Source organism: Phodopus roborovskii, unplaced genomic scaffold (genome assembly GCF_943737965.1).
Source record: "Phodopus roborovskii unplaced genomic scaffold, PHOROB, whole genome shotgun sequence".
Lineage (NCBI taxonomy): Eukaryota > Metazoa > Chordata > Mammalia > Rodentia > Cricetidae > Phodopus > Phodopus roborovskii.
The window spans coordinates 27074294-27086986 of record NW_026126434.1 but is presented as its reverse complement, the minus strand read 5'-3'; the positions used below and the strand labels follow the sequence as shown (position 1 = coordinate 27086986).

The window sequence follows — 12693 nt, the reverse complement described above, 5'->3', positions numbered from 1 at the left end:
CCTACCTGTAAAAAGAGACAAATGGGGTCTGGGCTGGTATTTGTGGGTAAGGAACTGCCTATCAGTGCATAGTGTGATGGTGCACATGCACCTCTGTGTGTGTGTGTCATATGTGTGCAGGTGCACATGCATCTGTGTGCACCTGTGTGTGTGTCATGTGTGCCAGTGCACATGCATCTGTGTGCACCTGTGTGTGGTCCTATGTGTGCTGGTTTACATGCATCTGTGTGCATGTATGTGTGTGGTCATATGTGTGCGGGTACACATGAACCTGGGGGGTGTCAGAAGTCAACCTCAGATGCCTTTCCTCAAGAGCCATCCATTTGGGACCTGGGGCTCTCCAATGAGGCTTGACTGGCTGGCTAGTGAGCCTCAGGGGCCTAGCTGAGCCCTGCCCAGCACTGGGCTTCCATGTGCATCCATCAGTACACTCAGCTTTTGTGCTGTTCTAGGGACCAAACTGGGGATCCCATGGCTTCCTGGCAAGCATTTCATCCCCTGAGCCACCCTCCCTGCATCTAGGATTTTTGACCCAGGATCTTAACATCCATTTCCAGGAATTTTGAAGGGTTCCCTGCCTAAGATGGCACCAGGCAGTCTCACAGGCTTCAAGACCGATCGGCTTCAACCCTCACAAGCCACGCGTTTAGTTAGTTGTTTTATATACTAAATTTCCACTTTAGATTTGCCTGGAATGAAGTCTCCTCTGGCTGAAAATTGGCAGTACCAGAGCGTCCCCACGGGCTTTCTATCAGTAGCAGGGTAGCTTTAAAGCAAAATGCCTCTTCAGTGTGTTGCATAAACCAGGGTCACCGCCCCTAAGGTCCAGCTGTCAGTGTGAAGAAAAACAGACTAGAGATGGAAAAGCCTGTTTGGGTGAACTGCTTTCATTAAGACAATAATAGCAGTTATTATTAGAATGTGGTTAGGTAGTCAGGATAGACCCATGGGAAAACACAGCTGGGATTTCTGCCTGCAGTTTAGAGCCAGACAGGAGTCTCAGGTCTGCAGGTTCCCCTTGCAGGGATTAGGAACCTTGCTAGGACTTCGCTGGGAATTTGCTCACCCATGCCTCCCCAGAGACCACCTCACCTCATCTTCCCCTGAGCAGTCATCTCAATAGAAGGGAGAGCTGCCTGGCCAACTGTGATTGGCTAGGATGGAGGCAGTTGCTAGGTTACCAATCCACTGAAACTGGGTGCATGAGTATGTGTGCGCAACCCCATCCTCCACCCTAGATCCATCCCACACAGCAGGCCTAATTCTTGCACACCCAGGAAAGGATCCAGCCACTTAAAGGGTCTATCTCCAGTGCCTCTACTCCTCTGTGTGGGGAAAGGAAGACAGACCTAAGTTTTAACTCTGAGTCATCTTGAATAGTTATTCATCTCTTTGGGCCTCAATGTCCCTTTTTGATTTCTGGAGTTCACTAATTCATTCATTATCTATGTATGCATTCAGTTAATAGTGTCTGCCTGGATTCCAGACACTGTGTGGAATACTGAGGATTAGTAAGACCTCTTTGCTCCTGGGAAGGGGGTAAATATTTCCCACTTAATAAAATAACATACACGTGCATCAAATTATCTTTTTATCTTCCCCTTCAGTGATTTTTCTAGCCCCCAAGTTTTTTCAAGCTAATCCTGTAGCTTTTCCCCATAAAAGAGGCATGTTGCCAGATTGGCCCTGTGCCTTGACACTCTGTGAGCACACCTTCTCAGTCATGCTTATACTGTGCCCCTGTATTTTAATTTATTTTATTGTAAATGTATGGATTTTCACCTGTATGGGTGTTTTGTCTGCATGTGTGTCTGTGCACCACACATGGGAACTGCCCATGGAGGCCAGGAGGGGGCGTCAGATACACTGGAACAGAGATTCCAGATGGTTGTGAGCTACCATATGGGTGCTGGGTATGGAATCTGGGACCTCTGGAAGAACAGCCAGTTCTCTTAAGCACCGAGCCATCTCACCAGCCCCCGCTTTGTTACATCTAGTAAGGATACAGGGAAGGCCATGTTCAGTGGGAGCCTGGTGCCTGACCATTTGGGCAATTCCTGGCAACTCCAATACTGAGTGCATTCTGTATGCAGGTAGCTTTCAAACTGTCTCATAACTCAACACATTAGGGGGTTTGTTGTTGTTTTTTGTTATTGTCTTGTTTTGTTTTTTTGTTTTTTGAACAAAACTCTGTTTTGAGACAGAGTTCCAAGATAGCAGAGCTACACTGAAAAACCTCTCTCTCTTTCTCTCTCTCTCTTTCATCGTCTGAGACAGGGTCTCACCATGTGAGCACGGCTGGAAAACTCGCTGCGTACAGCATATTCACTTTGGCCTTAGAAGCAGTCCTCCTGCTTGTGCCTCTTGAGCTCTGGGGTGACAGGCGTGAACCATCACACCTGCGGGTGCTTGATTCTCCACCACAGGAGACTTGTCAGGGTTAGCTGTCCCTCTGTCTTCCCATCACCAGGCAGATAGAAAATGAGCGCCAGACGAGGGAGAGACAGTCTGTCCCCGAGGACCAACACTGAGCAGCAAGGATGAATTTTGAACCAAATGCCAGGCTGAGAGAAACCAGACAGCCTCCCCCTCCATCCCTGGCTGTGTGTCTGGGTGGTGTACAGCTGATTCCCAGACTGAACCGTTTTCAGATGTAAGGACCCAGGAAATGTCAATACTATTTTCATCCCTGAGACACCCCTCCCTATGGGGTGGGTGGGCACCGACTCGGGATGAATCCTGTTCTAGTTCTAAAGCCACAGTTATAAAAGCACTTTGTGCTTGAGACTTGCAGACCCTTGATCTCTCATTCCCACTTCTAGGAATTTGTCCTAAAAAGAAGAATCCAGGGCATGGGCAGAGAACTTAGCGTGAATTGTTCCTCCTAGTATATATATTTTAATTCATCTTTTTGTGTTTTAGGGGTATTTGCCTGCATGTATGTCTGTGCGTGGTATGTATGTATGTGGTGTGTGTGTGTATTATGTATGTGGTGTGTGTGTGTATGTATGTGGTGTGTGTATATGTATGTGGTGTGTGTGTTTATGTGGTGTGTGGTGTGTGTATGTATGTATGTATGTGCTGTGTGTGTGGTATTTGTATGTATGTATGTTGTGTGTGTATGTATGTGTTGTGTGTGTACGTGTATGTATGTGGTATATGTGGTGTATGTATGTGGTATGTGTGTGTGTGTGTGTGGCTTGAATGAGAATGTTCCCTATAGAACCAGATGTTTGAATACTTGGTCCCAGGTTGTTTGAACTGTTTTTTTGGGTAGGTTCCGGAGGTGTAAGCTGGCCTTGCTGGAGGACACATATCACAGGGATTGGTGTGAGGTTTCTAAAGCCTGACCACTCCCAGTGAGCTCTCTCTCTGCTGTCTGCTCTGCCCCAGCCACCATTTCTGCTACTTGCTGCCACGCCGTGTTCCCATGTCATGACATATTCTTATCCCTCCACTGCAAGCCCAATCAAACCCTTCCTTCCATGTGTTGCCTTGGTCAGAATGATTTCACACACACACACACAGACTCTCACACCGACTCACTCACTCACACACACACACACACTCACACACATACACTAAAAAACAGGGATAGGGGATGGATGGTTCTGTGGGTAAAAAGCTTGCTGTGTAGGCTTGAGGACCTGGGTTCAAGCTAAGGATGGTGGTGTGAACTTGTAACTGGGCACTGGGTGTGGGGGGCAGGGAGACAAAGAGAAGAGGATCCCGGCCGGGGCTGCATGGCCAGCTAGTCTGGTGCAGACTGTGAGCTCCAGGTTCAGTGAGAGATCGTGGCCTCTATGTGCACATGAGAAGGGAGGGATCTACACACCACACACACTCACAAGTAAACAGTAATAAGTAGGTGTTCATTGGCAAGGCACGTACATATATTATGTTTAAAAAGTAAGCTTCAAGTACATTCAGTGATACATAGCACAACTCCCTGTGAGAGTGAAAACAAAATAGATGGTCTAAGGAAATAGGCCAAACATTAATTTCTAGGTAGAGGAATTCTGAGATTTTTCTTTTTCTTTCTATGTTTCTGCATTTCTGTTTTGTTTTGGTTTTTTGTTTGTTTGTTTGTTTGTTTTTTGTTTTGTTTTGTTTTTGAGGCAGTGTTGTGTAGCTCAAGCTATCCTCGAACTCCTGACCCTCTTGCCTCCACCTCCTGAGTACTGGGTTGGCAGTAGACTTGTGGCTACATACCTGCCTGTTATCTGACTTGTTTAGTGTGTGTTCTCACATGATCAGGTGTGCTTCCTGTGACAGAGCACATTTCCTTGTCTCATCCCCTGGCACCGCCAGCTACTCCAGCTGCTCCAGCTGCTCCAGCTGCTCCAGCTGCTCCAGCTACTCCAGCTATTCTCCGGACATGTAGAACAGGCTGAAGCAGGGCTGAAGAGGAGGTCCTTCCCTTCAGCCTGTCATGAGTTTAAAAACAGGACTGGAGAGATGGCAGCGGTTAAAAGCACTGGCTGCTCTCCCGGTCGCCCTAGGTTTGATTCCCAGTGTCCCCTGGGGGCTCACAACTACCTGTAACTCCAGTTCCAGGGGATCTATCACCACTCTGACCTCTGAGGGAATCTGCAAACACATGGTGCATGCTAACTTGTGCAGGCACATGCATACATAACGAGCAAACAGTTTTGAAACAGTTCACCTGAGGAAATTAGGTGAAGGGGGATGGGGAGTTTAAGGTCATTATCGGCTGCATGGTGTGTGAGTTGGAGACCAGCCTGGGCCATGTGAAACCAATTCCCCAAAGCACACGTCTCCATTCTAACCTGTCTTCCAGATGAGACTTCAGTTCAGAGGCCTGAACTTCGTAACCACTTGCCAGCAACACCTTGCCAGCTGGCCACCACCCTCCTCAAGGGAAGATGCTCTTTGCTCATGCCTAAGCATGCTAAGGTTGAAAATTGCCAGGCTTCCTATTCCCAGGAAGGGGCATGAGAGATTTGTGTTTATGGAGAAGTATGGGGTCCCTACTACTTAATGCAGATGTGGTCTGGGTGTTAGGGATAGTTTGGAGTCAGAAAAAAAAAACTGAAACAACAACATTAAACTAACATTTCCTGCCTGTTTGCCTTCAGGCAAGACACATTCCCTGCCTCGGTTTCCATATCTATACAATGGTACTCCAACACTAGGTATCGTGGTCTCCAGGATCAGGCCAGTAATGTATAATCTGAGAACTATAAAATGTGACAGGAATAAACTATCCTCTTGTTTTGTCTCCAAATTGTTGTGTGTGATTTTGGCAAATCAGTTACCTTCTCGGTGTGTCTGCTATGGATGGATTGCAAGGCACTCAGAATGCAGACTCTCCAAGCTGGAAAGCCTTGGCCCTTCCCGCCCACGCACACCGATCTTGTTGACAGAAGCGCTTATGCAACCTCCACTAGCTGCCTCCCACCACAGAGAGCTCATGACTGCTCAAGTCCCTGTTACATATTCATGACACTAACTCCGAAGCAAAATTTTCCATATGAGACATTTAAGGACTGGTGGTGTAGCTCGGTGGTCAAGCACAGGCGTAACTGTGCAGAGCCCTGAGTTCAATCCCTGGCACCAAGAAAAAAAGGATATTTTCGGGACTGGAGAGATGATTTCGTTGGTTAAGAGCACTTGCTGCTTTTGCAGAGGACGTAACTCCAGTTCCCAGCAGTCATGTCAGAAGGCTCCAAGCTCTAGGGGAGCCTTCTTCCAGCTTCAGTGGGCACAGGTATGTGCACATACATACACATATGGCTAAGTTGTCAGAGTTCGTGCCCAGCATGGATGAAACCCTGGCTTCTCTTCCCAGCACAGTATAAACCAGCATGGTGGCATAGGCTGTAATCCTAGCACTATTGAGGGGACAGTACAATGAAGAGTTTGAGGTCATCCTTTGCTACTCAGTGAGGGTGAGGCTTGCCAAGGATATGTGGCCTCTGAGTGTAGGAATCGCATAGAGGACTCTCAAAACACAGCCTGGTAGCAGAGCCCAGGCACAGGTACAGGAGGCTGGGGAAACTCTGCAGGGAGAAAATTATTTTTAGCCACTGAAAGTTTCTGTTGTGTGGCTACACATGGTCAGAAGCAGGACACCCAGGTCCCTAGTTGTGGGGGCCTGGGATTCCTCCTTCATGGCTCTGTCTTATCCACAATGGCAGGACTGTTCCTGAGTCCCCCGGGTTTCTGGATCCCAGATGTCATCACTGAGAGCTGTGGGGTGAAACAGTGATGTTGCTGAGGTCCCTGTTACTCCCGCCCCGCTGGCTAAAGGTGTCTCCCCTCTGTTCCCCTCCACAGAGGAGTACCTCAGGGTGCTGAATATGGGCCTGGCTGAGGTGAAGAAGTCATTCCTGGGACCTCTGTCCCCATCCTGCAAGATGGTTCAGATGATGCGACAGTTTTTATACAACGTGCTGCCCGAGGACTCCTACAAGTTCGCTACCGGGAAGCTGCATGTAAGCCTCACCCGAGTCACAGATGGAGAGAACGTGGTGGTTTCCGAGTACACGTCCAAGGAAGAACTCATCGAGGCAAGGCCCTGGATGTGCCACCCTGGGGCGGGGGGGGGGGGGAGAACCTGGACAGCCCTGAGCAGCAGCTCTGTCCCAGCCTTCCCCCTTCTTCCCTTCTCTGTTGCCTGGCCCTTCGCTTCCTTCATGCCTGCATCTCTGCCAGAAGTAGTTCCCCAAGAGGTAACACAGAGAGGCCCACACCCAGCCAGAGCTTGCCACCAGCCCAGCGACTTCTACACAATGTCCCCTTCCCCTCTTTACCCTCTGGGATGAATCTGGGGCTTTGGAAACCTAGTGGTGACCACCCCCCCACACACACACAGTCCGGAGACCTCCAGACCTGGATCTCAGTGTACCCCAGTTTTAGAAAGGATGAGGAACAGTACCTATGCCCCCACTCTGTCCTCAGGAGCCTTGACAGAGATTGGATTACCAGCCGGCCGGGGCTGTCTCAGTTGCTAGTGTCTGCCTAGCTTGCAGGAGGCCCTGGGTACCAACCCCACATATAAGCAGAGGTGGTGAAGGTCCACCCACTCTACACAGCAAGGCTGAGGCCAGCCTGAGCTACAGGAGACCCTGTCTAGAAAGGTGGGGGCTGTTTTAAGAACACCTGTTGTTGAAGAGGACCCAAGTTTGTCATCAAATCCACATTGGGCAGCTCATCACCATCTGTAACTCTAGCTCCAGAGAATTCCAAGGGATCTGACCTTTTCTGGCCCCATGTCTATGAGGCCTCATACACAGGGCGTGTGCGCCCCCCCCCCCACATAAATAAATATAATTTTTATTTTATTTTGTTTTGTTTTTTAAGACAGGGTTTCTCTGTGTAGCCTTGGCTACCCTACCCTAGAACTCACTCTGTAGACCAGGCTGGCCTCAAACTCAGAAATCAGCCTGTCTCTGCCTCCTCGTGCTGGGATTAAAGGTGTGCACCACCTCTGCATGAAACAAATACTTTTTAATAGGATTAATAAGGCTGAAGAGATGGCTCAGTGTTAAAGAGCACTAGCTGCTCTTCCAGAGGACCTGGGTTCAGTTCCCAGTGCCCACATGGTGGCTCACAACCATCTGTAACTCCAGTTCCAGGGCATCTATCCCCCCTCCACAGGCACCAGGCATGCAAGTTGCACCCAAATATAAATGTTGGTAAAACATTCTTACACATAAAATAAATCTTTAAAAATAAAAAGCCAGGCTGCAGTGGTGCACGCCTTTAGTCCCAGCACTGAGGAGGCAGAGGCAGGCCAATCTCTGTGAGTTTGAAGCTATCCTGATCTTCAGAGTGAGTTCCAGGTCAGCCTGATCTACAGAATGAGTTCAAGGACAAACAGGCTACACAGAGAAACCCTGTCTCAAAAACACCAAAAATAAGTAAATAAACAAATGGTTGAATTTTCCCTCCACGGTTTCCCACGTAGCAAAGTTCACACGCACTGTGACAGGGTCGAGCTCTTGGATATAGATTTTAGTGACAATTCATGACCCCTGAATGGATCCTTGCTTCGCTCTGCTCAGCTTTCCTTCATGAGACTTTCCATCTGCTGTCGCCACTCTCTTCCTCTCCCCAGTCCTGTGCCTACCTCCCAGCCTCCCCAAGCCTAGCCCAGCCCTGGAGTTGGGGTGAACAAGCAGCAGGTCCCTTGGATGACTAGTTCTCCACTCTTGGAGGGGTGCCCCTCACGCCCATGGCTGCTGCCTCCCTCCCAGCCTTTCCCAACTTCCACTCTTACCATGAGACCACAGACCGACCACACCCGAACCAGGCCACATCTGCTGTGAGCTATTACTTCTCACTTCCAGCCCAGTGTCCTCCACTTGACCAGACTCCTGTCCCTTCATCCCACCCTACCTGGTCTCCTCTGGGGCCACAGCAGCCATGCCCACCCGCCTCACCTGTCTGCTATTGCGCACTCCCAAAGATGGTTTCTCAGCCTCCTTTGAGGCCAGGGCCTGGTCCAGGACAGCCCCAGGTTAGCCGAGGACCCTGGATATGTCAAGGCCACCCCCTCTTTAGGATACTGGGTCTGACTAACCCAGTACACCACCAAGAACCCTACTAAGGATAGCATGAGAATTGAATGTAGACTGTTTCCCAGGCCTGTACCCTTACTTTAAGGAACTGGGGACTAGTAGAGGTCAGGGGTCACCTGTGTGTCCTTGCCACCCACTCCAGGGCCTGTGGTATCTCATCCCTGTCTCTCCCTAGGCCCTGTATTGCAGCTGCTTCGTTCCTGTCTACTGTGGCTTCATCCCCCCAACATACCGAGGTGAGGTAAGTGATTAGGTAAGCTGAGACCCTGGGGCATCTTAATGGGAGGAACATTTTCTACTCAGAATTCCTAATGTAGATAGATGCCTGGGCTTTTAAGGGGAGCCTCCTCTAGTTGGTTCAGGGTCCTCTCTAGACCCACCCACCCTGCAGAGGTCCAAGCAAGTCAGAGTTCCAAGGCTTGCCAGGTTCTCACAGAAGGCAGTGTGCAGAATACAGACCCCAGAAAACAGGGACATGAGACTCTGACCGAGGAGACCCTCAGGGCCATCTGGGCCAGTGGTCACAGGCTGCCATGTGCCCGTGATGAACTCTGAGGTAAGGTCCTACATTAATGGGGACTCTGCTTCAGTAGATCTGGGCAGGCCAAGATTCTGCACCTCTGGCTGGCCTCAGGGTGACCAGTCTCCTGGCTAGTCTGAGGAGTGGGGATGTATCCCCTGGTTCAGACATTATGCTCTGCCAGCAAGTCTTTTTCAGGCTCCCGTGGGATACAGAGACTCCCTGGAGAAAGTGAGGCTGTGAGTGGTTACTGTACTGGTCATCTCTTGCTCAGTTCATAGGTGAGGAAGCCAACAGGGTCCCCACCCCCACCACCAAAAGAAAGGGGTTGGAGGTGGGTGTGCTGTGAGCTGCAGGAGGGCCATGGTCTCCTGAGTTTCAGGGCGATGAACACCACACCGAGGCCAGCAGCACCTGGACAATAGAGGGAGAAGAGTCCAGGGTCAGAGCTTTAGATTAGAAGTTTCAAAGCTTGCAGGGCAGTGGTGGTGTACGCCTTTAATCCCAGCACTGGGGGTGGGGGCAGAGGTAGGTGGATCTCTGTGGCTTTGAGACCAGCCTAGTCTACAGAGTGAGTTCTAGGACAGGCTCCAAATCAACACAGAGAAACTCTGTTTAAAAAAAAAAAAATCAAAAATAAAATAAAATAAAGAAGTTTTTGAGGCCAGGTCGGGCGGTGGTGACACACCCCAAGGCCACTTTGGACACAGCAAGAGACCTTGCTCCACACCACCCTTCATTTATCTTGGGAACCTCAGCCTTAAGGCTGGTCCCAGACCGTCTTGTGGCCCTGCTATCCCATAGCCCTGGTCCCTCCGTGTCCTCTCTGATGGAGCGTCTGTCTTCTTCCCTGCAGAGGTATATTGATGGAGGCTTCACAAGCATGCAGCCCTGTGCATTCTGGACAGACTCTATCACCATCTCCACCTTCAGCAGCCAGCAGGATATCTGTCCAAGAGATTGCCCTGCCATCTTCCACGACTTCCGAATGTTCAACTTCTCCTTCCAGTTCTCCTTGGAGAACATCACCCGCATGACACACGCGCTGTTCCCCCCAGACCTGGTGGTGAGAGACAGGAGGGTTGGCATGGGACCTAGAATAGAGGGAACCCTTGGTTCTGTGTCTCTCCCCACAAAGGGTCAGGGTTTTGCCATGTTTAAAGGGTTGCCAAAAACAAACAAACAGAGCTTAAGTGGTAGAGGGCTTGCCTACCATGCTTGAAGCTCTGGGTGTGATCCCAGTGCGGTGTAAACCTAGAACAATGGTGCCCATCTGTAATCCCAGTACTGGGAATGGAGGCAGGTGGATCAGTAGTTTAAATCATCCTTAGCTGCTTATGGAGTTTGAGGTTAGCCTGAGCTACATGCCACCCTGTTTCAAGACAAACAAAATCCTGGGGCAGTCTGTGATCAGCAAAGACAAAATGTTCCCAATTCAGTCCTCCTCAGAAAGAGCTTTGTAGTGGGGACTTCTCACGCACCCCTCTCAACACCCTCTGCAAAGATACCATCACTATCCCCATTTGACAGATGGAGAAAGTAAGACCGTGAGGGGTTACAACTACATAGCCAATGAAGGGTAGCGCTAGGACTTGAACCCAGACCCCAGATTCTATCCTTCCTATGACCCAGATGTGTGACCTCTGGTTCTCCAGAAATGCCCCGCCTGTTTCCTACTGGGGAGGTTGGTGATTGACATGCCATCACTCCCACCATGCAACAATTGCTTCCCAGCTCCTCTCCTGGGTAGACTGAGGAGTACAGCCCAGGGCTTGCTGATATGGCCTTGGAGGGGTTGGGGGGGAGACGGCAGCATGTAGAGCATGGCTGTGGGTGGGGCAGTGACTCTCTTGGTGGCTGCAGCCTCGTTCATTTTCCTGTGTCACCACCTAGATCCTGCAGGGTTACTACTATCGGGGATATGATGATGCGGTTTCATACCTTCGGAGGCTGAGTGAGTAGCTGAAGCCCAAGGAAGGGAGGGCAATGGGTGTGGCAGGGGTGGGAATGGAAGAGACCCAGCAGTCTGCCCTGTCAAAGACAGGCCACTGTGGCTGCCGGTTGACATATGAGACAGTGTTTAGGATATTTCTCAACACATATCTGTGAAATTACAAACAAAGCCAGGGTTGGAGATGCAGCTCTCAGTTGGTAGAGTGTTTGCCTGGCATGCCCAAAGCCCTGGGTTCAATCCCCAGCACCAAATAAGACAGGGGTGGCTCATGAGTTGATGGTTGATGCTGGCACCCAGAAGGCTGGAGGATCAGAAGTTCAAGGTCATCCTTGGCTATATAGCTTCTTCCAGACCAGCCTGGGTTTCTCAGGACCCTGTGTGTGACTAGTTAGATATACTGATCAGGAAACCAAAGGGAAGAACCATTGTCCTTTGCTGGTCTGGACCCAACCCATGTCTCCTGTAGTTTTTATCAGATGAATAGAGTAAGTACAGGGACTCAATGCTCAAAGGCCATGAAGGTGTGGAGAGCATCATTGGGGAGAGAGACAAAAGACCTGTCTGTACTCAGGGTGAACTCCTTAGAGTGCAGTTTCAGATGGAGAGAGTCCAGGGAAAAGGGGGCTTACCTAACTCTGGCCCAGCCTTTCCCTTTCTCCGTGTGATCTTTGGGGGTAGTTGTATAATTTTTTTTTAAATCATAGTCTCATGGAACACTTGGCTTCATGCCTTTGAGTTCCAAGTATTCCTTATTCTGACAAGACTATACATCTCTGTGACTTAAAAAAACAAAACAAAACCTTGGGGCTGATTGGTGACATACATCTTTAATCCCAGCAGAGGTGGGAGAATCTCTGTGAGTTCGAGGCCAGCCTGGTCTACAGAGTGAGTTCCAGGACAGCCAGAGCTACACAGAGAAACCCTGACTCCAAAAAGAAAAAGAAAAAAAAAAAGTCTTTGAAAAAAAATACTTTGGAGTGAAACTAAGGGTTGAATGGTAGTTTCTATAATATATCTAGAATGTATACTAGAAATATATTCTTTCTCCAGATTTGCTTCCTGCTTCTCCAGCCCCCTATCCTCTTACTTACTTTGTCCTGTGTCCTCCTTACTCCCATCCAGGCATCCAGGGACTTGAGAAAACAGAATGATGGGAGGGAGGGGAGAGAGAGAGAGAGAGAGAAGTTCCCAGACCCGCCCTCAAGCTGTGTAAGCCCACCCCTGGGGGGGCACTTCCTGTGTCAGAGTCTTGCCAGTTTTGTAAAGAAGGACTTGTACCTAGCTCCTCACACCTTCATGCTATGGCCTCAGTTTCCCCATCTGTAAAGGTGGGGGAAGCAATGGCAGTGGTTGTTTCACTGTTGAGTACAAAAGGCACATGGATGATTTCTCATCAGAGTCCCGCACCTGTTTCTCCCAGAGCCTGGAGCCTTTGGCCACCACCTGGGAGTCCTCCTCTCTCTGGGTGATGGTTGGTGCTTGTCAGGGGCTTGAGGTCAGGAAGATCCTATGATTTGATATTTAGGTTTTTGGAGGCGACTCCCTTTCCCCATACCTGCCGCACCTGGGTCACAGCCTAACTACCTTCGAAGGTGTCTGTCCTCTTGCCAAGGAAGCCAGGGTTCTTCCCAGGTGCCGTGTGATGTGCGTATCGTCCGCCAGATGGTGCCAGT

General features: G+C 49.8%; 2 protein-coding genes across 2 annotated transcripts in view; both read left to right on the top strand.

Moving 5' to 3' along the window:
* Brpf3 (bromodomain and PHD finger containing 3) overlaps nt 1–12693 on the top strand; it is an 84115-nt gene that overhangs the window by 56091 nt on the left and 15331 nt on the right. The window lies entirely within an intron of this gene.
* Nucleotides 1–12693, top strand: part of Pnpla1 (patatin like phospholipase domain containing 1) — a 28767-nt gene that overhangs the window by 10324 nt on the left and 5750 nt on the right. The window contains exons 2-5 of the mRNA XM_051186592.1: nt 6301–6533; nt 8722–8787; nt 9923–10132; nt 10960–11020. Of these exons, the coding sequence (XP_051042549.1) occupies nt 6301–6533; nt 8722–8787; nt 9923–10132; nt 10960–11020 (570 nt within the window). The remainder of the gene's footprint in view (nt 1–6300; nt 6534–8721; nt 8788–9922; nt 10133–10959; nt 11021–12693) is intronic.